Source organism: Physcomitrium patens, chromosome 19 (assembly GCF_059467195.1).
Source record: "Physcomitrium patens ecotype Gransden chromosome 19, ASM5946719v1, whole genome shotgun sequence".
Taxonomy (NCBI): domain Eukaryota; kingdom Viridiplantae; phylum Streptophyta; class Bryopsida; order Funariales; family Funariaceae; genus Physcomitrium; species Physcomitrium patens.
The window spans coordinates 13,940,305-13,966,810 of NC_143428.1; the positions used below are offsets into that span (position 1 = coordinate 13,940,305).

General features: G+C 33.3%; 1 protein-coding gene across 1 annotated transcript; it reads left to right on the top strand.

The window, feature by feature from the left end:
• Positions 1–10,343: 10,343 nt before the first annotated feature.
• LOC112272756 (zinc-finger homeodomain protein 1) lies at positions 10,344–13,972 on the top strand. The gene has a single exon (XM_024500834.3). It carries the CDS (start codon positions 11,911–11,913, stop codon positions 12,961–12,963), a length of 1,053 nt encoding a protein of 350 aa, XP_024356602.1. The 5' UTR covers positions 10,344–11,910; the 3' UTR covers positions 12,964–13,972.
• Positions 13,973–26,506: the final 12,534 nt, after the last annotated feature.

The following is a 26,506-nucleotide window of genomic DNA, read 5'->3' on the forward strand; positions in this document are numbered from 1 at the left end:
AAAATACAACGTGTTTAATATCACAACCTTGGAAGAGACTCCCAATGTTTGATGATTTTATCAAAAGTTGGAACAATTCTTGATGATGTTTCAAATGTATTATTTGAAGGAAGTTACAAAGGCCTCAACAATGACCAAATAATAAGGTGCTCTTTCTATCTTGGTATAATATATTGTCAATGGTTGAGAGGATGTATCAACCATCTTAAAATAGAACAAAGATCAAAGTATGTAGCAAACATAATTTGCTTCATCTTGGATTTTTTTAACATATGAAGATCACTCTTTGTAGAGCTTATTCCTAAAAATAAAAATAATATCACAAACATACATATTTACTTGAATATTTATCTATATGATTAAATAGAAATAAATCAAAATAGATTTGTTTTATAATATTTACTAGAAAAGCTTTGTAGAAGCTTTATAGACGTTGTTTTGACTTTATATGTATTTGTAGTTGATTGATAGGTTAGAAACTTGGTCAACAAATGAACTATGTATTGATAGCTTATAAAATAAGCTATTTATGTGACGTACATATAGAAAACTTATCTTATAAGTTAAAATATGTGTCTTGTAAAGTCAACACATTTTGGAGGTCATATAGGACATTGCCACATAGCTTATAGGTAAGAATATATTTAAAGGCAAGAGTAAAGCATTCTTCACTCTTGTCAATGTCTTTTTAATCTTTACTCTTATTTCAAGACTTTCTAGTATTTTTTGGCAATAATCATTTTAGTTTAATAGCATATCATCTTTGAATGAATTTCTACTTATTTTGGATGATACAAGAAGTGTATTAAGGATTTTTTTCTTTAAGATTTATCTCCTTGATATCCAATAATATTAAATATTATTAAACTATTATGATCATTTGTTTTTATTTTTATAAAAATATTTTTATATATAACATCCTCAAAAGACAACTAACAACCATCTATTACTTCTAAATACACATGTTTGGTTTTCTTAATTAAAATATTTATCTTATTTTTTGACAAAATCTTCGTCTATAAAATAAGCTGAGGCTCTTAAATCCACCAAGACTAAGACTTTGTGATTTATTGGTTGTAAACAAACTTTTATTATAAAACAAGGAAAGAGATCTTAAGAGAAAATAGGACCTTCACTAGGAATTGCATAAGATTCTAGTTGCACAGTTCTTATTCTAATTAGAGACTGGTTTTATAATACATTGTCTTCTTTAGCAACCATGCTCCTTCTTTTGTGATTGTGTTGCTTTTTTGGACATTGTTAAGCAATGTATTTGGATTCTCCATAAAATAAGCACAAACCTTATTGACAATAATAAATCATTTCTTGCTCAGTAAGAGGTTTAAAACTTATCATATCTATTTGCATTGGTTTTGGCTTTGATGAATAAGTTTCTAAAAACTTGGAAGCTGTCATCATTACTTGACTTGTTCTTCTTTAATGAAATCTTTGTTCTTGAGGCCTTTCAAATAATTTATTTTTATATACAATGGCTTCAATAATTAATTATTTCAAAGATTTATCTTTTGGCATTATCAATAAAAAAATCTTTTTTGCATTATTTTTAAATCCATACTAAAATTTATTGATAAGGACTTTGTAATTCCAGACCATATTGCATAGAAGGTTTTGAGATTCATAGCATTTATGGTGGCTCACTATGATCCTTATCATAAATATAAGATCTTGATCTCTACTACTGTTACTTGATCACTTTTTCCAAATGTAGCCACAAATACTTTTCAAAAAGATTTCAAATCATAAAGAAGTCTTGAATTTTATTCCATCAAAGATACAAACTAAGAGAAAATACTTCCAAATAGAAGTGCACCTATGAACTCAACTTAAGTAAATCTATTATGCTATTAGAAGAGATGCAACCTTAGATAGAGCTTGACTTGTTGCAAAAATCCTCAAAATTTTGCTCTTATTCCATTGAACTTCTTGGACATACTAATTCTTAATCCTATTGTACTTGTAGAAGCAAAAATTCCTAAATTTGATTGTCAGGTTGATCTACTTATTTCTTTCAATTACAAAAAATTTTAATATAAATTTTAAAATTCTTTCATAGGCATATGATTAGTGTTTCCTTGGTTAGCAATGGTAATGCATGAAATTTCCATTCTAAGAGTATTGACAAGTTTGTGAAGATCTATAATAGTTACAAATGTATTTTCACCTTTCTCAAGTGTAACATCCATAATTTTTCCTTTTATTTCAAACAACTTGATAAATCCACAAGTCAAATTAGAAGAGAGTGATTCCCAACCTTTTAATGTCAACTGAAAATTTCTACTAAGAGAGATCATCCACTTTTTTTAAAGAAAAAAATTAGTGTTAGAAAATTAAATAATTTATTTAAAAGTAGATAATTTTTAATCTTCAAAATATAACAATAGAAGTGAGATAATGCACTTACTTCTAATATAAGATAAAAACAATGAATTAGGACTCTTATCAAATTGTCAAGGACATGAATCCCAAAGAAAAAAATCTTTAATACATTCTTGTATCACTCAAAAAAGATTAAATAACCATTCAAAGATGATATAGTATTAAACTAGAATAGCTATTGATAATGACAAGAAAACTAAAAAAGTCTTGAAAATAACAATAAGGACTAAAAAAGCATTGATAAGAGTAAAAAAGACTTCATTCTTGCTTCCATATATACTCTAAACTAGAAACTATATGGTGATATCTTATAGGATCTCCAAAACATGACTTTGCAAGACATATATCTTAACTTGCAAGGCAAGTTTTTTATACACACACCACATAATTAGCTTGTCTTGCAAGCTATTAACATGTAATGAACTTATTAATCAAGTTTCTAACCTAGCAATCAATTACAATCACATGTAAAGTAAAAGCAATGTATGTGAAGCTTCTCTAAAAAATATTATGAAATAAATCTACTTTTATCTACTTTTATTCAATCATGTAAATAAATATTAGAATAAATATGTATGTTTGTGACATCATGCCAAGATGGCATGGCTACAATTCTGCCAATCTTTTATCAAAGGAGGTATTAATCTTTCAACCTCTTAGATACAATTATAGCATTAATGATAAAAATGGATCATTAAGGTAATAGAAATATCTTAATGTAATTTATATTTAATGTTGAGACATTACTTCAGCTACTTTTAACTTTATCTCAAGATTGGTGGCATAGAAAGAATTTTTTACTATCCAAAAGTATCAAAGCCAAAAAGACTCAAAGATATGGAATAAGATTGGACAAGCCTTGAAAGATCTTCTCCTTGAAGTGACATATTTACCTCCAAAATATCATGAGAAGTGGCTCAAGGAGAGTTTTGGTATAGTCAAAAAATCAATAGCATTGGGCTTAGGTTTTCAAAAAGAAAAACAATGAAACTAGACAAGCATGGCTTACAAAAATATAAGGACCTATAGGAGAATGACAACTTCTTGAATTTTCAAGTTTTATATGATAGTTTTAGTCCATGACAATATGAAGAAGGAGCATGGGAGGCAATGGCTAATAAGATCAGTCAACAACTACAATAGCTTACTCTTAATACATTTCAGGGATTCCACAAGGAGAAGTGGGTGGAAGTATTCCATGAGGAAGCATTTTGATACCCCATAGTGGTCTGGCAGCATTCAACCAACTACTTAAATAAAATTGCCTATCTCTGTTATCAAAGGATGGATCACCTGGTGCATGACTAGGGGCGTTTTTACTAAGCCAAGAATGTTTCATTCATGAAATATTTAGTGAGATTATGAGAGGAATGCATGGTTCAAAACAAAAGAGAACATAAAATGTAGATCCATCTTACTTATCAATTTCAACAGACCTGGTGTACAAACCATGTTCTGGCAATATGGAGAGGAAGCAAACCAGAGTGAAAGTTAACTTACCCAAACAGTAATTACATAAGTATCTCTAATTCATAATTCACCACCCTGATCAAAGATACGTACCTTATCTTACCTGCAATAGAGATTTAACTCAATTTGTATTAAAAAAATAAAATGATGTTACAATGTGTTACCTGAGAATGAGAGCATGCATTTATTAGCCAAACCATAATTCTAAAATTAATTAATAATAAACAAGGTAATGCATATCCCCCCTCCCTTCTCCACATGTATTTATTATTAATAGTATTATTACTATTATTGTTATTATTATCTTCCATCTAATGAACACATGCTAAAACCCACCGACGTGTGCAAATGAAGGGTGAGTAGAGAGCGGGGCAGGGGGTGTTGACCTCGGACCCGTTCCCAGATTGTAAGCTCCAGGCTAACCAATACCATTGGCTGGTTAATGAACCAAGTCCCCACCATGATTAAGCACACGGTTACCAGATTAAGACCCTCATTACCGCTAATCCCCAGGTGAGACAACCCTGGATCTTCGGTCCCCCATGTCCCCCCCCCCCCTTGATTTGTTACCCTTCGTATTCTGCATTTGGTGGCGTTCTCAGGAGCTTCATCCAAGGTGCACGTTCCCATCCCCCCTCTCTCTTTCTTTTTCTCTTTCTTTTTCTCTTTCTTTCTTAACAAGGGTTGACATTATGGAAAGGGAATATTATGTTAATTTAGGTGTTACTAAACGAATGGATTTACAATCGATTACGATTGTTTTATGATGGTTAATATGAATTCAGTGGATTGGCATGAAATGAGATGCACATGCATACACACAAACAAAAGAATGCTCATTACATTCAGTCTAGTTTTGATTATTTTTCTTTAAATCAATTATTATTTCTTCCCAATAATGAGTGAAAACAGTAATATATATGGAGGATAATTTTTTATTAATTTTTTATTGGTATTAACCTTCAAATTGTTGACATAAATGTGAATTATGATGTTTTTTGTTTTATTTATTTTAATTTTATTTTTTTAAGTGTACTTTCATTAAATTTATTTAAAAGTCTCAAAATATTTAACTTCTAATTTTAAAAAAGAATACTGTTGACATAAATGGTGATCAATAATTTTTTCAAAAGTATTATCAATATACGTAATGATGTAACAATTATCTTCTTTTAAAATGTTTGTATGTTAGAAATTACACATGGGTAAAAACAAGTTAGAAAACAACCTGTTGCTAATAAAATTACAGGATCAGAAATTAAGATTGGAATAAACACCTTGCTGAGGTCTACATTTTTATTATTATTGAAAAAATATAAAATATAAAAAGGTACTTGTAAATAAGTATTGCAAATTTTTTATCTATCTAATATTGAGGACATTGTTGGTGTATTTTTTGAAGTGTGAAATCAACATGTTTATGAAAGGTTATTGATAAATTTCTCAAACTACTGTATTGAAAATTGAGCATTTCTATCTCAGTACTATTTTCTTATACATAGACCGTAATTGTGAACAAAGTTTACAAGCATGTAGAAACTAACCTTCTGCCATTTTTTATTTTTTATTTTTTATTTTGTATTTATTTAAGTGGATTTATTTGGTAGCCATGTGGAGATTGCAACAAACAAGTCACTCTGTCCATTGCTTTCAGCAATTCAATACTCACATTTTTCAATCCAAAATTTACAACAAGAGAAGAAGAAGAAAAACTTGGGCCTTAAGGGAAGCATATACAAATGTGGGAGGAATTGCATGTGTTGCTAAATTTCTCCAAAATTCATCTCAATTGCCATTTACAAACTAATTAAACAAAGCTTGTCCTCCACCCCCACATTGACTGCTCACCCCCAAAGTCAACGCTCTGGACAAAGGAGGCAGGCAGGGGTTGTGCCCCTGCCCCCCCCCCAGCCTCTTCTCTTCCTCCCTCTCCCCCTTTTCTGAAAGTCAGAAGCTGTGGGTGTGCTAACTTCAAGGGAGCAAAAGCTTGTTGATTCACTTCTCTGTCACTCTGCCACACAACATCTGTATGATTAGTGGTGATCAATACCCTTAAGTGTGTGCCCCCCACCCACCCCCCCCCCCCCATTTTGGATGATGATTAGAGTTTACACCATGGCCTCTGCAGCAGGGGGTTTCTTTTTTCTTGGATAATGAGCCAATGTAGCACCAAGTCATACAACCCTAGTCTGGTGTCAATACATTGTGTTAGGGGAACAAGAGTAAACATACCAGTGTAGTCACAATAACTTGTCCCTCACCCAGTGTTTCACCTTAAGAAGAGCTATTGGGGGGGGGGGATAAGAACAGTGAGTGTTAAGTAACTTGATTCCAATTCAAGTATCAATTAAAGGGGAAGGGGTGGGAGAGGCAGGGGGGTCACTCAAAATCATGGCTGCCATGTAACTAAGTGTGTCATGAGGAAAGTGTGCAAGTGTGTGTGTGTGGCCAGTGGAGGATAAGGGAGGAGGAGGAGAAGGAGGAGGCCAAGAGCATGTGCAATAGTAATGATGCTTGCAGCTTGCATATGAAGGAAAAAGCGAGAGGAAGAAGGGGGAGAGAGAGAGAGAGAGAGAGAGAGGGGAGGTTATTTAATGAAGAAGCCGCTGCACACAATTTTATTTTAAACCCACGGGGATGGAGGGAGCAACAACCAAGATGGAGGGAGTGTGCCCCTTCATGAGGACACTGTCTTAGGGAGAGAGTGAGCTTTGAAATGAAGGAGAAAGGCAAAGGGGTCTCTCTCTCTCTCTCTCTCTCTCTCTCTCTTTCATGAGGGGCTTCTGCGACCCTCTGACAGCAGCACTGAATGAAGGGGGGGGGGGGGAGGAAAATAGAGGAAGAGGTTGTCACACTCCTGTGTCCCAACATGTATGCTCTCCTTTGTTGTTTTCTTCTTCCCTGTTTTTTTCTTCTCCCTTTCTGGAGATCAAGCTGTATCCTCTTGGCTGCAGCAGTTTCAAGGAATACATGGGATAAGCCTCCACAAATGGATATGGAGCTTGGGGGAATGAGTCCCTTGTGTGCAATCTCTTTAAGCTCCTGCTGACCAAGATGGCTGCATTCATTGTGAGTTCTGTTTGACTTATCTCAAGAATTGTGAGTAGAAAAAAATATAAGTAGACTAAACTTCAAGCCTTACTGCAGAGTGGTTTGATTTTCTTTAAAAAAAAGAAAGATAGACAGAATGGTTTTTTTGACCACCTGCACTTCGAAGTGTTGAAAATGAGTTTTTATGAGACAGTCTTGGCACTCAAGCTATCACATGATCATTACAAGCTTTGCAATTTGAAATAATTCTATGGACACATTAATTTTTCTTTTTCTGTCCATTGTAATGGTGGGCTTTTTCTTGGTGATCTACATTATTACTACTATTATTATTAAAAATCAAAATACATACCTTACTGCCCATCATAAAAGCTATCGTAACTTCAATACCCCCTTGTGAAGCTACCAAGTCTTAGTCATTCAAGGAAATGGAGTTCAGACCTAATAGCTACTCAAATGAGGGGTTTTTTTTTATTTTTTTTTTATTTTATTATTGTTTGGCCAATACATGTGATATCTCTTAAATTCTCCCCCCTTTATAACCTGTCAACGTAAAACTTAAAAACTTGTGATGATCCCCACCCCTCTCTTTGCCATTGTCATCACAAGAAGGTGATTGTTTTTTCCTTTTCTTTTCTTCCTCATTCAATGGCTCATGATCACAGGGGACTAAAGCTGGCTTTACTGGGAACCTTTGCAGAGCCATGCAGAACAATGAATCCTCACTTAAAATCTGACCCAGCCAAAGGAACCCACAAACCATCAAGTGATTGAAGCAGACAGAAGAGGCCTCCTCCTCCCCCTTCTAACACTTCTCTATCACTGTGGCTGGGTAAGAATTTCTATGATAGAATGAGCTCAATTAGCAATTGTTGGTTTACTATGGGTTACATGTTTCTCATAGAATCAAGACCATAAATGGATGCACACAGGAGGTAATTATAAGACAAAAATACTATGGAATGGTAATGATTGAAGATGCTTATTAAAAAAACCAAGGATATAATGGGGGCAGTGCTTAACATGGAAGGTCATTGCAGTTCCCCAGGCCTATTTGTGTCAAACTGAAGGCAAAGCCATGAATTGGGGAGGGGACATCCCCAAAGGAAGTGTATGCCAGAAGGGGAAACAATTCCTTTTAAGACAGGGATTCTGGGCTTAGATTCATCAAAAGAGGCAGTGAGCTGGCTCTCTTCCCAGTTTGGTTTAGAATGCTCACTGATGTTTTTTGTGCACTGTGAGGGGAGCAAAAGAACATCTTGTGTTTTGTGGTCCAAAACCTTGCAAAGTGGAATGTGATGGAGGTGGATTACAAGGTCAGAGCTTCCTAGCACAGAATTGGTGGGCACCTGTAAATCATCTAGTGTAAAACTTGGGGCACTGATTCAAAGAAAAATAAGAGTGAGATACAGGGGGGAATCTTTCCAACTTCATTAATTATTGGCACTGATTAAGGCCCCATTCATAGAGTGGCCAAGAAGTGAGTGTGTCAGAAAAAGGCATGATCACCAGCAAACCGAAAGTGATGTGTGACAATCCATAGAGCCACATAAAAACCCATCTGGTTTAAGTTTCTTCTCTTTTCCCCTCCCACTCCCCTCCCCTTGATCCCCATTTTACTACTGCCTTTGCCCAAGTTCCTCCACCCTACCAAACAAACAAATTCCCACCCCTCCAGTGGACAACCCACAGCCTTGCAGAGAGCAGAAAGAAGCAGCAGCAGCAGTTAAATTGGTGCAATCAATACACCACTGGAGGAGGGAGGGGGGGCAATATTCACCAGTGTGTGGTGAGGACCCCACTCCAAGGCTAAAAGAAGGTGGTTGATTCCACATGCCATGCAAGTACTCCTTTTGAAGGCTACAGACTCTGTACAAAACACAATATGGTGCTCCCCCCCCCCCCCCGACCTCTGGTTACTGACAATCAGGGCTTGTAATATTTTGTCTTATAAGCCTTGTTGGTGCCATTTGCAAATCTAAGCCAGTTTAGTGGCCGAAGCTTTCCTACTAATCCTTTGGCACAGTCGAGAGAGAGAGAGAGAGAGAGAGGGGGGGGAGGGGCTGTGGTCATGGGCTCCACTGACAGAGCGGAATGAAGAGCTCAGGCAAAGGGGGGTAGGTGGGTCACCTGCTGCAGCCAGTCACAGGCGACTGCCATCTTCCTGTCAGAAACTATCAGAGGGTGTGGCAGAGTGTAAAAGAAGAGGACAAAGGAAGAAGAAGGCTCTGCTGCTGCTGCTGCCCTGTTTCTGTGCTGGACAGAGAGAGAATGGCTTGGTTTTGTGTCCTGACCTGACCTGACCTGAGCTGCCCAACAATTGGAGGGAAATGTTCTGCACAGTTTGCTTATTTCTTCAGGAAGGTGCATCCTGCACACACAAGATTTTTGTTGAAAAAATGAGTTGATGTTATAAATAGCTTCTAAAAATATGTGAAATTTTTCCCGACGTATCATGTAGGGTATTGACAAAAGCTTTTCTTTGGTCATGACCCAGAAATAACATTTGATGAAACATCATTGAGCGGTTCCTTGTTAATTTTCAACTAAAGCTGCATTTTAAAGAGTATTTTGGAACGAAAAAAGTGCAGGTGCAGATGGAACCCAAGTTTGTTCTAAGAATTTTATTCAAGGTTTTTAAAACTTTATGGTACGTGTTCGTATAAATGAGGTTCAAGTTATATACAATGACGTAACACCGAAGTTTTTCGTTTTGATCAAAACCCATTCATTCGTGAAGGATCTCTCTGTACAAAACAGAGTCCTTCTTGCTCCACAAGCCCTTTAGTACAACAGGCACGGCAGTGTTTTTGGAGCCTCTTCCACCTTGCATCACCGTCACCGTCAAATTCTGTATTAAGTGAGAAGGCTTATTTTGGCATACACTTCTAAATATGTTGGAAGGGGAAATAATAAAAAAAAAGAAACAAAAAAAAAACAAAAAAAACAAACAAACTCAGACACCTTACCATCTGTTTTTTTTTAAGGAATAAGGTACGCAGTGTCCAGTATGTCAACTGCATACTTTTGTTATTACCAATCCTTTGAATCCAATCCATATTAACAAATACTACCGCAACTACAACTGCAGAGGCATAAACAGGAGCTGCTCGGAATCCTCCTCACATGATCAGAAACTGTGAAGCTGCGTCACGGTACCCCTAATTTCTAGGCTTGGCAGTAAGTGACTCATTCCGCTCCCTGGATGATGAAGACGACGACAGCCATGATGATGTAAATGGTAACAAGGTGTAGTAAGGGTGTGGTGAGAAGCAGGGGAGCGTTATTAAAGGGCGAGGGAGCACAAGGGTATAAAACCTTACCCGCAGGTCTCCGTGTCTTTGGTTGTCTTTATCATCTAGATTGTACAATATATACGCCTGGGTATGCCCCACCCCCCCCCCCCCCCCCCGCCCTCCAGTAGTAGTAGTAGCAGCAGTAGCGGCAGTTGTGGTGGTTGTGGTAGAAGAGAGCAGCACTGGAGGGGGGAGGCACGAGAGAGAGAGTGAGTTCTGAGATTTCACAGTGTTAAGCAAGGCAAAGGAAGGGCAACAACTTTACCCTCCCCCTCTCCTTTCCTTTCCTTTCATTCCCCTTGTGTCGCGCAAACTTTTTCTTTCGCCCGGCTGCTCCCCTACTCTTGTGGGAGGATCCAGGGGTCCGGTCGGACAGCTCTACTTGGTGGGGTGGACTTCGATGAGCTTCTGTTGATTCTTAGATTCTGTCTGAAGTGAAAGGAGCATGCTGGCCGGGCTTTGAGGAGGGGAAGCCAGGTTGCAAAGAGAGAGCCGCAATTAGGACAATTGCGACTCAGGCAGTTGTATTAGTCTAGAATCGAGGTGCGAAACTGGCGCCAGTGTTTGGGTGGGTGGGGGGTGAAACTTCCTGGTGCTGCAACTGTTCAGATTTTGTTGCGGTCTTTTCGAAAGAAGAGGGAGAAATAATTTCTGGAAATACTGGAGATATATCACCTGGGAGAGCTTGGGGGGGGGGGGGGGGGGGGGGGGAGAAGAGGGTGAGTGAGCGCGTGTCAAAGCGTTGACAGTGTGGCACATGAGCGGTGTGTCATATAAAGGGCCGCTTTGCGCTCACATGCCAGTTTTTTCTTTTGGTTTTTCTGAAGTTTTGTTTGGTTTTTTTCTTCTTACTTCTGGCTGTCGAGCTCTGCAGGCTCATTGCTAATTGCGAGCCCTGGGGTTGTGAAGAGCCAGGATACTCAGCTTGGGTTGCGAGGTTGTGTTCGTTTAATGTTTGTTTGCTTTCTTGAGTTAAAGCAAGCTGATATTTCCCGCCTCTGAACTGCATCCCATGTGAGGTGGTGTGTTTCACAAGACGCAACCGCACGGATGAGGTAGTAATTCGAGAGCGTTGCGATTGCGTTTCGGTGTCCTTGAGCTTCGGTCTTAGCATGAGAAGACGAAGCAGAAGCTGTGCTGGAAATATGTACCAGGCTTCTGAGGGACATAGTGTGCGAGCACTGGCTCTGAGTGAGTAGGGTGAACAAGCAGGTAGTTGTCTCATTGGTTTACCAGTCGAATACTGGCCCAGCTTGTGTTGCACCCGACCGCACTGATTTATTTTGAAGACTTCTGCTATCGAAGTCTCTCTCTTCGGAGCTCTGACATCTGTAGATGTGTTACGATCGACTGTGTCACCAAGCCAAAGCAGCTGGATAGCGTCTACTGAATTGCTGGCGACGTTCTAAGCCAGCCGGTGTAGTGCGGAGTCATTGAAAGAGAGTTGAGCGTTGACGTGATATACACCAGCTAGCCAAGGGGAAAAGCAGCCCGCGACGTGGTCCGAAAGTAGGGTATATATGGTCAGCTCGTACAAACGCAACAAGAAAAATCCCGAAGATTTGCGCGTTGAGCACACAGTGAAGGGGCGGGACGGAACTTGCAGAGAGAGGCGCGGGAGGGGAGAGCTGACATGTGGTGGTGGGAGAATTAGGAAGTCAGGGAGACGAAGGAGCGCAGAGGGTTTCGCAGTGAGATGGATTTGGGGTCCGGCCACGAGAGCAGTAACGATCAGCCACAACCAGAACAACCGCAAATGCAAACCTCCCCACTACCATCGCTGCCCGCTCCCATTCCTATGATGTTACCCTCACTAGGGGCATCCAACTATCACGCCACTCCAACTTCACTGCATCAGCAGCAGCAACACCACCACCACCACCACCCGCACGCGCTGCATCATGACCTCCCAAGTGCCACCAAGCTGAAGCTTTTGAACCAGAACAATACGCCCAGCGGCAATGGAGGCTCGGTGCCGACTAAATACAACGACGTCAAAAACTCCGATCAGGTGGCCACGGATCAGGCGCGCGAGATTCTACGCCAGGCAGTGGTGACCGCGGTCACGGAGTCGAATGCCGCCTCGACGAAGGCGGCGAATGCAGCGAAGAAGGGCGCCGTGCGATACCGCGAGTGCCAGAAAAACCACGCGGCTGGCATGGGAGGCCACGCCATGGATGGGTGCGGGGAGTTCATGCCTGGTGGCGGTGAGGGCTCCGTTGACGCGCTCCGATGCGCAGCGTGCAACTGCCACCGCAACTTCCACCGGCGTGAAGTCGAGGGGGAGGTTTTGTGCGATTGCAAGCGCAAGCCGAAAATGGGAGCTCCACTGGGCACCGGGATCGTCAATACGGGCCAGCCCCCGACCTTGACATCCACCACTCCAGTTACGACCCTAGCATTGACAGCAAGTGTAGCTGGGCAGATGACCCCTCTCGCGATGGCGGCATTGAGCGCTGGTGGCCCGACTGACAGTGATGAGCAGGACGACGGCCCCGGGAATGTCACCAGCGGTGGAGGGATGATGATGAGTATGAGGTCTCCTTCCGCGATCAAAAAGCGTTTCCGGACGAAATTCACCACGGAGCAGAAGGACAAGATGTGTGCATTCGCGGAGAAGCTCGGGTGGCGCATTCAGAAGCATGATGAGGCCGCGGTGCAGGAGTTTTGCACTACCGTGGGTGTGAAGCGACATGTGTTGAAGGTCTGGATGCATAACAACAAGCACACAGTGGGCAAGAAGCCATAAAAACATCTTGACGCAGACCATGCACTAGGCGATATCTGACACGATCCTCTAGAGGGAAGCTGGTCCATGTTATTGGTCTCTGATCAAGTACCCCAGACGTCGTCGAGCTGGTTCCACGGCATTGCTTGATCCGATAATGCTCATTCCATCTTCCATGCGGTTGAGTACTAATTCTGTGCTCAGCAATATTCAGTTTCCATCGAATTGCCACCCACCCACCCACCCACCTAGAGCGCTGGCAGTCCCCACAATTTCAGAGCCAACCTGCCATGCAGTCCATGGCACGAAGTTTGGGGCTGCCCGAGACTTCTATAATTCTTCGACTTCGAGGGGCCTTGTAAGTTAATTCGATTTGATCACCACAATAAGACAATCCGTTTCTGCTGCGTTGTTGCTTTGTCTCATTCCAAGCATTCTGGAATATGAAGTAATCGTAGTTTTTTCTATTAGCGTTTTAGATTAGAATTCTAAAGAGTTCGACCCAGTCAGGATAGGTTTCAGTCTGATTGTCTATCGGCCAGCTTCAGTACCAGATTATCCCCTAGTAGTTCCACACACGATGCCGCGACCATTTGGCTGGCTTATGATCTGCAAGACAATGGATGACTCCTGTCTGTAAAGTATCTTGAGGTTAGGCGAGCGAGCTTCCTTCTCGACGGCTAGCTATGATCCCCCCCTTCCCCACTGACTCCAGATTAGCATGAGTAGCGTTAGTATTAGTTTGGAAGTCATTTATCTCGTACACTCATTAGATTACTTAGTTACATTGAATCTCATAAGATGGGGGGGACTAAGATTGGTTCAGCTCATTGCGAATGAACCAACTGCGTGCATTGAATTGGAGTCGATTGCAGAGCCACGCTCTCGCACTTTCACCGACTACGCTGACATTGGAGACATTCGTGAAGACGTAGGACACTCTTGCCTCGAAGGATTATTACTGTTCTGAAATTTAAGATGTAATGTGGTTCCCGAATTCCCCTCTTCATAAAGTTATCCCTTCAGAATTTATGTTTGTCCCCCCCTCCCCCATTCTGATCAACTATCTTCTTCGCTCTGGCCCCTCTCTTGATCTGCAATGCTTAACACTTGGGTCAGATCTTGCTCTCTCCGCATTACCAGTCAGTCCTTGGCATTGTTGGTGACGACAGTAGTTCATCACAGTCACGTTATTTGTAAACAAAACGATGCGGAGTCTGAACACACAATGGGCTTACTTGTGAAGTTCTCAAACTACACTAGGAGATGGCATCTTGTTCGTACAAGACAATTATCGTAGTCGCCGATCGGCAGTACACAAGTGGGTTGAGCTAGCAAACTTGCATAGACACGGTTTTCATAATTCTAACTGCTGTGTATCAAGCTGATCACGGATCGAGTTCGAAAAACTGAAAAATCAGGAGGGACGAGGATCAGATGCTGCCAGCTTGGAACACCGCAGGTAAAATAACTACCCCTCCAGCTACTTGTACTTTGTGGGATTGAATGCACCATGCGCTTGTGATTCCCTCCCTCTCCAGTTAATGCTCCAGTGGTTGCATTATCTCATAAGCATGCAGTTTTTCCGGATCATGCCTCCCTTGGGGTTTGTGTGGCACTCACTGGTAGTTAGGTCTCCAAGCTGATCAGCGTCTTCAGAAGCTTCCCCTTCAGTAGATATTTGGTACATTCTCTCGGACGTGCTCATGGGATCCCCATCTGCTGGGTCATGTTCCACCCTCCTCCTCCTCCCAGCAACAGCAGCAGCAGGATCACCCTCCTATTAATAAAAACCCAGGGCAGCTGTGTGCAAGCGCGCAAGTCCTTTGCCGCAGTCCTTAATTCTGTAGTCTCAGTCCTTGACGTTGGTTTTGAATCAACCGGGAGGGTGACAGTAGTTATTGCCTGAGGTGATCGTGTTTCGTGCTCGTACCTACCCATTATGAAGCTACCCATTAATGGGTGACCATTAGACGTGTCGGTCTCGTCTTCAGTAACTACTACGGAGACTGAGATTATCCTCTCTCGGGTCTAGCACAGTTTGCTCCCCTTTTTATTAGCAGAGATGATGCACACACCCATTGACCACTAGCATCATAATCCTCCTTCATTCCCTCCTTCTCATGCCGTGTTTCCCTGTTCCAACTCTATGATTAGCGACAACGTTCATAACCCAGCCACTGGATTTGTATACACAAATCAACAAACTCTGCAGCAGTAAATCACCAAGATCACTGTCCCCTACTACTCCAAAACACTAGCTGCAAAAACTTCACAGCATAGGTGTCTACCTGCAGCAGCATTGAAGATGCAAAACTGGGGTCTCATTTATCTGCTACTAAGTGGTAGTAGTAGTAATAATAATAATAATAATAATCATATTAATAATGTTGCAGGTGTTTTGTCTATCTGTTAGTTTACTTGTCTAAGGTGCAGGTGAGGTTTAGGAAGGGAAAGAGCCCAGCAAGGGAAGCATGGTGACATGTCCTTGAGTTAAGGTGCAAAATCTGAACTGGACCCATGATTGAGTGGTCTAGTTTTTGGACTCTCACATGCTCCAGGCCCATGTTGACATGGCTCCTGCTGTGCCCCAATAAAATCCCCATGTACTCACTTCTACTTCTACTACTATTACAATAACTACTGTTCATGAAGAGGGAGTTGAAGATTGGGTTTTGCTTGTATTTGGGAGATGATACTTGGGCACCCCTACAAACAAACCATATGGGGTATTGTGAGAAGGTTGCATTGGTGAGAGGATGAAGGTTTGTGATGGGCTTGGGGGTGGTATTATGATTGTGAACAAGTTTATGTTTTTATACCACATGGTTAATTTGTTGATATGATCAAGTGGAGGAAGCTGTAGCCCTGCCTTCCTAAAACAATAAAAATAAAAATAAAAAACGTACATACATCTAAAAGTGAACCTGGCACATAGTACACAACTACTTTTTCAAAAAACATGTATGCATTTAATTTTTTGAAGGTTGTTGGATTAACATTTTTTTTAAAAAAGAATATTAAACTAGAGAAGAGTTTTGAAAATTTGGGAAACTTGAGACCATTTCATGTGAAGCCACTTGCCATCATTCTTATCTTGCAAGAATCAACATCATTTCCTTGTATGGCTTCATTTCTTCATTCATCTACCAAGTTGGGCTGCATACGACAAAAAAGTAGTGTTGAGTGTCGAAGATGCCTATGGCCCTTCATAAAATTTTATTTCATAATTTTTGGATTGCAAATCCGTAATCAGCAAGATTGGGCTCCTTTTTCACTCTTATTGAACATATTGGTCAAACTTTTGCCTACCTTTTCAGGATTTTGAATTTTTTTGTCAATAAAAATGAAAAAAATAAAATCTAAATGGACAGAATAATTATGAACTCTAAGAACCTAACTAAAATATTATATTATATTATATTATATATGCTTAGATTCAATGATGTAGATAAAAATAATTTAGTACAATAATTTCAAATACTTCAATGGGCTATTATGTGACTATTACAAAAAGGAAGCAAATTAAATATATATATATATATATATATATATATATTATCAAAAGCTAAAATGGATTATATTTTAAGAAATAATTTTTCTGAGAATTCTATTTAGCAATTATATCAAATACTTAAGTATCAATCTTTTCATCTACTCTACAAATTAAGATACATTACGAAATCACAAGTATAACCATTGTGATTGTCTCTGAATACAAAAATATATATATATATATATATATATATATAAAGACTTAATTAATGATGGTATCTTCGTCTGATTGATTATTTGTTAAGTAAGTATTATAAGTGTTGAATGTTTATACAACCAGTCAAAGATTTTGTGTAATGTCTTTCTACTCAATTAAATTAATGCCAGAATATTTTTATGATGATGGTAATATTAAAATCATGTCTTTGTGCACAGTAAAGAACTCAAGACTTTGGATCTCTCACTCATTTATTTTTGCTTTGAAGACAAGAAAACATTATATATATATATATATATATATATGTGTGTGTGTGTGTGTTTGTGTGCATGCATACATACATACGTGAATAATAATTGTAATTAACTGAACAATATCAAAGGCTTTTGAGTGTAAGATGAAGTCATTGAATACTCTATCTTCTTTGAATTGAAAAATGAAAGAAGAAAAGCAGGCTTACAAATTTTTTCAAGTCAAATCTTTCTAAGAAAAGACATTGACACAATCAATTGATTATTAATAAACTATATTTAGTTTTTTTGCATTATATGAAAATAAGACATTTATTTATTTATTTTCATTAAGTCCGTTTTTTCACAATAAATTTGAACTCAAGAACATTTCCTGCTGTTGATGTAAACAAAGTTAAATATAAGGCCTATTAGATGTTTTGAAACAGAACTACTCATTTATGTCAAATAGCCTTTTGACATTAAACTCAATTATCACTTGAAGAATAAGAAAACAGTGCAATCTTTCTGAAATTATGGAGGTGTTAAACAGTGATAATGCTCTCAGTTGTTGAATATACCTACAACGTAGTTGTGAATGATGCAGATGGGAATATATATATATATATATATATATATATATTGGTTTAATGTGGATGACGTTCAAATGAATAGCAAGAGGGTTTTATGGGAAATAAGAACTCAATTTGATTAATTTTTGTATTTGTAATTTATATACCTCCTATAGCTTAAAGGCGGAGTGAGGCCTTTTTGTATGTCAACTGATATCATATAATTGGAGTTGCAGAACAATAAATTGTATTTATGTAAATTTAATAAATTGAAGACAGATACGTAGTTACAATGTTAGTTGTGTTTGTAATGATATAATCTAGAGTTGAAAAAAACTTCTTTAGAACCTAAAATATTATATTTATTTTTAGTTTGACAGAGCATCCATTGAAGAAAGAAAGGAAGAAAGAAAATGAGGTACAAGCAACAATCAAATTATAAAGAAAAACCATGGATATTTTTATGTACTAGTTATCTGCACAAAATAAAAAGGACACAAATGAGCTATTGAATCCTAAATAAAGATGCCGATTTTGATTATATCCTAAAGGATTTTTAACACTTGAATTGTCTACAATTTATTAAACTCATACTTTTGATATTTATGTAGGATTCATATTTTTCCACAATTTAATCTTACTTATGAGTACTTATTAAGCCATGTTCATTTTCTTGCCAATAAATTTTGCAATTCAATTTTCAATTTTAAGATTCGTTATTAATAATAATTATGAAAAATACAAAGAATTTTTTTGTTTAGATTTTTTAAAGAACAATTGTAGTTTTCTCAATATTTTTTTCATTAAATATATTAAAATAATTAAATGTAGAAATCATAAAATAAGATATATATTTTAAAATTAAAATACCATCATAATGTTATTATGATTTGTGATACAACTTTTGGTCAAAACTTAAGCATTTCAATGTTTTATCTCAACTTAAGAAATTAAGTACACAACAATGTTTTTACATTTAAAAGTTCCGAATTAAAAGTTTGAATATTAATAAAAATATAACTTTTTCATTTCAAATCTTTTATTTTTTTAGTTTTAAGTTATTTTTACCTAACCTATATTTATAAATTATAAAAAATAGTTAATTTTATTTTTTTAACAAGATTTTTATTTTTAAAAATGTAAAAGTTTTCTTTAAAATAAAAATTTAATATCATACATAATCTTTATTGATAAATTCTTAAAAAATATATAAATAAACTTAAATTTTTTCAAATGTTTATATAGTAGATATATTTTATATCTATAAAATGTTTTGTTTATAAGAATAAATATAAATTATATCTAGAATTTGTTTTACTACTTGATTATATTATATTTTGTGAAAGATTAAAAAAATATTTATTTTTTTCTTTCCCAAGAATATTTAACATGCATTTTTTTTCTTCCAAACACTTATATTTTTTAAAGATATTATTTCAAATACCAACTATTATCAATGAAGAAATATTACTCAAATTATTTTAAATAATAATTTTAATGATAAACTTTTTTATTTTTTTATTCTCATACAATAGCTCTAAAATTATTTTAAAAGAATTTCAATATTATAAAAGAAATAAATTTTATTCTAAAAAATCTTTACATTGAATAAAATTATTGGCTTTAATATTTATATAATATATAAATTTAATGAAGTTTATTAATTAATTTTAATTAATACTTAACTTTTATATGTAATTAATTATTTTTTTACAACTTAATATTTAAAAATATCATTATTATTAAGTATATATTCATATATATAGATATATATTTATAAAAATAATATATAAACATATATATGTTTATAAAAATAATATATATATATATATATATATATATATATATATATATTATTTATTATTTGAAATAATAATAATTATAAGATAAAACAAAAAATTATGTAATTCATTTTGTACCAAGTAATTTTGTAATTTCTTTTTATTATTTTGTTTAGATTTTAGAAGAATGAATAAATAACTAAATTATAGAAAAAGATCATAAATATCCTTAAAATTTGTTCAAATATCAAGAATACCCATGTATTCTTGATAATATCAAATTAAATGTATTCTTTTGTGATGATTACCAACCTATCTTTTCACATGATAAGCTATAATCTTTATGTTCTTTTAGTTGCAGCTAGGGTCCAAGGTGCAAGCAATGTAGATTTTGGCACAATAATTTGCCTTTAGGCACGTCATGAAATAGACACATTAAGAATTAAACACATTATTGGGTATTTGAGTATCTTGAAAATGAGTAGTTCTCATAGATTAATTTATTATATATTTTTTTTTCTCAAACTACAATATTGCTTAGGAATGATTAATTATGAATTAAATTATTTATTGAAGTAATGCAAAAGGTATTGAACTAAGCTTCAAACTTAGTCATGCCAATGGAATTACATCCTTGCATATATGGCACGTTGCAATCATTTTGGATAGAGTTCAAGATCTAAGACTTGCCAAAGAATAGAATGTCACTTTGAAAGACTTTACATAACTTTTAGTACATGGATACTAAAAATGCGACTATAGTAAAAGCAATCAAGAGCCACCAAGAAACTTTGTAACACCAACAACCATCTTTTATAAGAAAATTGTATAAAGAAAGGACAAAGACTGAGAAGATGAACAATTGTGGGTTTTGAGTGAACAATATAGAAGTAGAATCAAAGAATGGAGAGTAATGACCACAAAGCTAAAGCTAGAGTAGGTTTCAATAATTATAAAGTTGTGGGGCAAAACCATCTTTATCCCTCAAATTACATCTTTTGTTGAACTGAGGTGGAAGTGTGAGATCAAGGTCAAAAAACTTTGCCAATGGAAGATATGAAATTTCCTAAAATTCTATAATAAGTCAAATTTTATTTAAGATTGCATCCTTTTTAATATCATAATGGACTTATCCAAGTTGAATTTCTAAGTGTATTCATATTTGGAAGTGTTTTATTTATTTATTTATTATTATTTATATTTTTGATGCAAAAAGATTCATGACTTTTATATGATCTAAATTTATTTTTAGAAGTATTTATAATCCTATTAAGAGAAAGTAATTAAAAAAGAGTGGTAAAAATAAAACTTCTATATTTATAACAAGGATCACAATTAACTTTCATCTATAGAAATTGAATTTTTTCAACTCTAATAAAAACCACATAGTTAAAATCTTGTGCATCATTTACTGAAGGTTTTATTCTTCTTTTTTTTTTAATTCTTTTTTGTTTTGCAATAGATATTTATTTAATACCTAAATATTAAAAAGCCTCTATCTTAGTAGGTTTAAAAACCGTTACTTATTTTTTTTATAAAGACTTTATTTAAAGATGTAAAATACTTTTAATAAAAAAAAAAAAAAACATTGAGATTATAAATGTACAAATTATAGATGGTTGTTTCTTATCTTTTGAAGTTTTTATGCATAAAATATTCTTGAAAATATATTAATAGTTATAATATCTTAGTAATATTTAAGATAATTAAACCTTTTTATAACTTAATCATTTTAAATTTATTGTGACTAGAAAAATAAAATCTTTTGATAGATTGAATTTCTTATATTCTTAATTTTTTTTATTGCATAACCAAGAATTTTGTTAAGTAAGTAATAATTCATCAATCTAATATAACCGATTTCTTATTTATAAATATAAGAATTTCATACATGTTGCAAAAAAGAATGGTCATCTTTTGTTGTTTATGCTACATTCATTTCAAATAGTAAAAAAACCTTTAAGTGGCATTTTAATCCATAAAATTTAAGCATATAATTTAATTTTCAATAAAAGAAGAAATAAAAGACTAAATTTTGAACCAAGTATGAATATTATGATTAAAATGTCATACATGTTAGACTTACAAATATGCAAATTAATTTTCAATCTCTACTAAATGACATATTTTAGGAGTTTTTAGATGGTTTTGTTATTTATTTCCAAACAACATTCAAAACTATTCTAAGAACACAAAAGAGTATAAACTTCATGTTTGTTATACATTACAAAAACTTAGAGAAGTAATACTATATGCCAAGATAGAAAAGTTTGTATTTTATACATCTTAATTTGATTTGTTAGAATATACATTCTAAACAATCAATGGATTAAAAGAATCTTCTAGAAAATAACAACATTCTTAAAATAATTTTTTTATTACAAGAAGGTCTTTGTTGTGGATCATGTAATTAATCTTGGCTACTAAAAAGGTTTTTAAATGAAAATCTACTCCCATTTGTCACAATATTGCATCTAAATCAAAGTCCAATGCTTTTGCTTCTATAAAAAAATACCTTATAAAATCAACACCATAAAAGAATAGAATTGCAATAAAATTTCTTGAATAGATTGCAACAATCAATGAATAGATTGCAAGAATGTCAAGTATTTTTTTGTCAATACATACTTTAAATCATTGAAAATTCTATTAGAATATTTATTTATTAAGATTTATATTTATTATTACTTACTGACCAAAAATAACAATAAGGTTTGTCAAATGCCATTTTCAAATATTTTTGTCTTCATCCAAATAAAAAAAAATAAACTTTTGATTAACAACAAATAATTCTTTTGAAGCAAGAGTAATTTTATCTCTATACAATAAAATCAATATTATTTTTTGATTTAACAATTTTTGATTAAATTCAATCAAGTATATTTTTAAATGTATTCATGCATGATATTAAGAATAATTCTTTTAAATATCTTAATACTCTTAATTGAATTCAAGACCAAATCTTTATTTTTTTTGAGAAATATTTATATATTTTAAAAGGTGAAGCACAATTATATTCTCTTCATATTCAATATAATTTCTTGATTACAAGAAGAGACTTGATATTATCTTCAACCATCTATCTTCAAATTGATGAATAAATAGAATGATTAATTAAAATTTTGGAGAAATTTTTGAGATGTACCATCAATTATCATTAAGATTGATTTTTTATTTTTTAAAATTGATAGAAATTGCTTATAATACAACGGTATATTTTTCAACTTAATAAACACCTTTAAGGGATTTAAATGCATATTTACTTTGTGAGAGCTTTGTAAAATTTATATTATTTTAAGTAGCTGTATTTCATATTGAATAGTAAAGAAATTATATTCTAGTAAATTATGTGAGTTTTATAGTAGATTTATGGCTGAATCTTTGTAGATTTGTAAACATATTTGTTCTAAATGTAAGTTGTGAATTTGAATTTATTTGAATAATAAGAAAAAAATAATGAAATTCAAGTGAATCTTAATTTTAATAATTGAGTTTTGAAGGTCACTAAGGATTTTTAGAGTTTAAGCAAAACTCTAATTAGATTGGAAATTTTATTTTGTGTACTGCTAGTTGATTAAATTTTTATATTTCTTCAAATTTTGATAAAAATTCCAATAATTCAAGAAAGGGATATTTAAGCTAGAATGTTTCTATTAAGGTTAGAAAAAAAAGATGACCAACACTAAAAAAAAATTTAAGTCATTTCTTTCAATATTTTGGTTATATTTTTTAAAAAATTGTATCTTTGTTTTTAATTAATAAACTAAGATATGTTAGAAGTTTGAATTAAGATCAATAATTAATATAAAATCTATTGAGGTTTTAAATTAGTTGTGGTATTTATTTAAATATTGATTAAGATTTTTTAGGATTTCCTAAAGATTTCTTTAAGATTTTGTGTAATTTTTTTTTAAGATTTCTTTAAGATTTTTTTAAATATCTTTTGAAATTTTTCTTTAAGACTATTTGTGATTTTTTTAGAAATTAATTAGAATTTATTAAAAATTAAACATGGTGTGATAAATTTATTTAGATTATTTTAAAAAATTAAAGTATTTCTAAAAACCTTGTACTTTTTTTATTTTTTTGGTTTTAATCCAACTTTAAGATAAAATCAAATTCTTTTGTAGCTCAATGTCCAATAAATTTTGAAGTTAATTTTTACATAATATGATATTGCTCCTTGTGAAACTTTTTTCTAGAATGAAGAATAGTAATATTATCAAATTATGGACACACCTATAATGATAAAGATCAAAGGAGTTAAATAGAAGTAAATAGATTTGATAATATTTTGTGATAAAGCTTCCTAGAAGCTTCACATATGCAGATTTGGCTTTCTAAGTGTTTGTAGGTAATTGATAGGTTAAAAATTTGGCCAATAAATTAGCCATATATGAGTTGTATATATTGACCACTTACTTTACAAGTTGATTATAAGTTATATAAGTTGGTCATATAGATATACATGTTAAAAGCTCATCTTGTAAATTACACACATGTCAAATAATTTATAAAACTTTGCCAAATAATCCCTTGGTTATATAGTTTATATAAAGGCAAGATTAAACCTTCTTCATTCTTGCCTTATTTACTCTTATTGATACCTTTCTTATACTTTTTGTATAGTTCAATAAATTTTCTAGTCTCTTTGTGTTTGACAATAGCCATTCTAATTTCTACCTTACATCTATCTTTGATTTGTCTACTTTCTCTCTTTGAATATCATAAGAGTTATATTGTTTCTTTAAAGATTTATAGTTATTCATGTCTTGGACACCAATTATTGTTACTTTATCCTACTTGAATACCGATAATTTTAACCAACCAATTGAGCTAAAATTCAAGTTAAAAATTTAGAATAGAAATTTATATAAACCTATAAAATTTCACCTATAGATCTACTATAAAATTAATAAAATTTTCTAAAATATAAATTATATTTTATATTTCAAAAACAAAGTCATTTAAATCTAACCTTAACTTTGTATAGTTCTTACAAAGATAATATAAATTCAAATTGCCTAAAACCAACATACAAAAAATCCTTCTAAATATTTTATTCTAATTTTGTTCTTTTATCAATCATAAAAAACCAAGTGTTTACTATTAACACATGGTTTTAAGGCTTGGAATTTGGTTTTGATCTTGGTTCATAATTTTTCATTTTTAGATATTATCTTAATTTTATTTAATAATTTTTATAATAAACTATCTTTTAATTTCATCCAAAAATAACTATGATAGTTTTATAACTAATATACCTTGTCTTTTCTTATTTATGGATCTACAAATTAGATAGAAGTTCTTTTAAAAAAAAATCAATACTAAAATTCTCTTATATTTATAATTTCTAAAATAATTTACTACTATATTTTTAATAAAAGACTTATAAATTATTGGTCTTCATATACTCTATCACCTTATAGTCATATTACAATAAATTACAAATCTACCAACTATAATATGGTTGGCCTTTTATATAAAGTTTCCTTGCATCAAATTGCATCAAATAAGTTAGTTTATAGCACCAAATTAAGGTATTCTTCTAAAAGAGTGTAGGTTCAAATTACATTATAATATTTGAACCTACACTCTTTTAGATGAATACCTTAATTTGGTGCTATAAACCAACTTAGCTATGTAGACAAGTTCTTTGTTGATATCTATAGTCTTCATACATATCTTATAATCCTCCACTTCCATGGTTCTTTGTTAAAATACACAATTACTGCCTTGTATCTTCACAATTGACAATACACCAACCTTTGACCTATCTATGGTTGGAGTCCTATTATTTTCTATTGTCTCCCAACAATCCACCTTCGTCCACTCTTTGTTTGAATTTTTTCTTATTCTTTATTTAATTTATGAAATTTCACGTTTTTTTTATTAGTTATGTAAGATGCAAGGTTATAATTTTATATCCTAGAAACAACCTTTGTTTCTAGAAAATATTATCAATTAAGCAAGGAATATTATTTAAGAGGTATAAATTTTGTAAGATATATATATATATATATATATATATATATATATATATGTATGTATATTAGCTTCTAATAAATAAAATTTTATATTTTTCAACTCTAAATATTTAATTTTTTATATTTATCTTTCATTAGCTTTTATTGTATCTTTTGCTAATGCTATTGCTTAGGTTTTATAATTATCATACAACATTAATCCTATACTAGTTATTTGTACATAAAACTAAGAACCAATCAATATATATATATATATATATATATATATATAATAAACTTATTATATAATATATAACATAATTTTAATTTTTTAATATCATAATATTATTATTGTAGGATACAATTGTTTAAGATATTAACATAATACTATGTCATTTTATAGCATAGCTTAACTTGGTGTAATTATTATCTAAATATATAGTATATACTATATATTTATTTTTAGAATTTAAATATTTTTTTTAAATAGTAGTAGAAAAATAAGAATACCTCCTAGACAACATCACTTATTGCCATTGAAACTTATAATACCACCATGCAAACAATACCATGTTAGTATTGCATAAGAATATAAGAATAAAAAAAATTGGGTCTTAATGTTTTCCACACTATTGTGCAACTTTTTGATTATCTATTATATTCTTTACTTGTTATCATTAAAAAATCACTTTTTTACAACTCTCTTGAATTTTTAATTATGATTGTTTCATAATCACTTTCTTGAAGTAAAACTTATAACCTCAAGGTTATAAGTTTATGTCAAATCACTTTCTTGAAGTTTTCATTTTTAAACGATTTGAAAATAAATAAATAAATACAATTATAAAGGAAAAATATAAAGAAATGGAAAAATAAAAATAAAAATAACTTGATATTGTAAAAGAGTTGCTTATATACCAACAGAGTTTCTTATACATTTTACTTCATTTGTTTTTCTTTATTCTAATATATTACAAATAATAAAAAACAAAAACAAAAACAAAACAAAAAAACAAGTCCATTTAGAAAAGGAAAATCAAAACTCCAGACTTAGTCACATCTTTTTACTTTGCAAACCACAATCATTTTCAAAAACCCATAAATTCTTGCTACACTTTTTATACAAGACTTTTATCTGTTTCCACACTTTTGTTTATTGGTTTGTTTTTATAGGCTCTAGTAGATGCAAAGAATACTTTCCAACATCACTCTCAAGAAAAGACTTACCAAACAATTCAAGAAAGATTGAATCACCTCATATATTGGCAAAATCACTATATCACTATAAACCAAACAAAAATCA

Bases quoted from the DNA above. Each gene is read 5' to 3' on its own strand.
- LOC112272756 (XM_024500834.3), top strand. From the start codon at position 11,911: ATGGATTTGGGGTCCGGCCACGAGAGCAGTAACGATCAGCCACAACCA.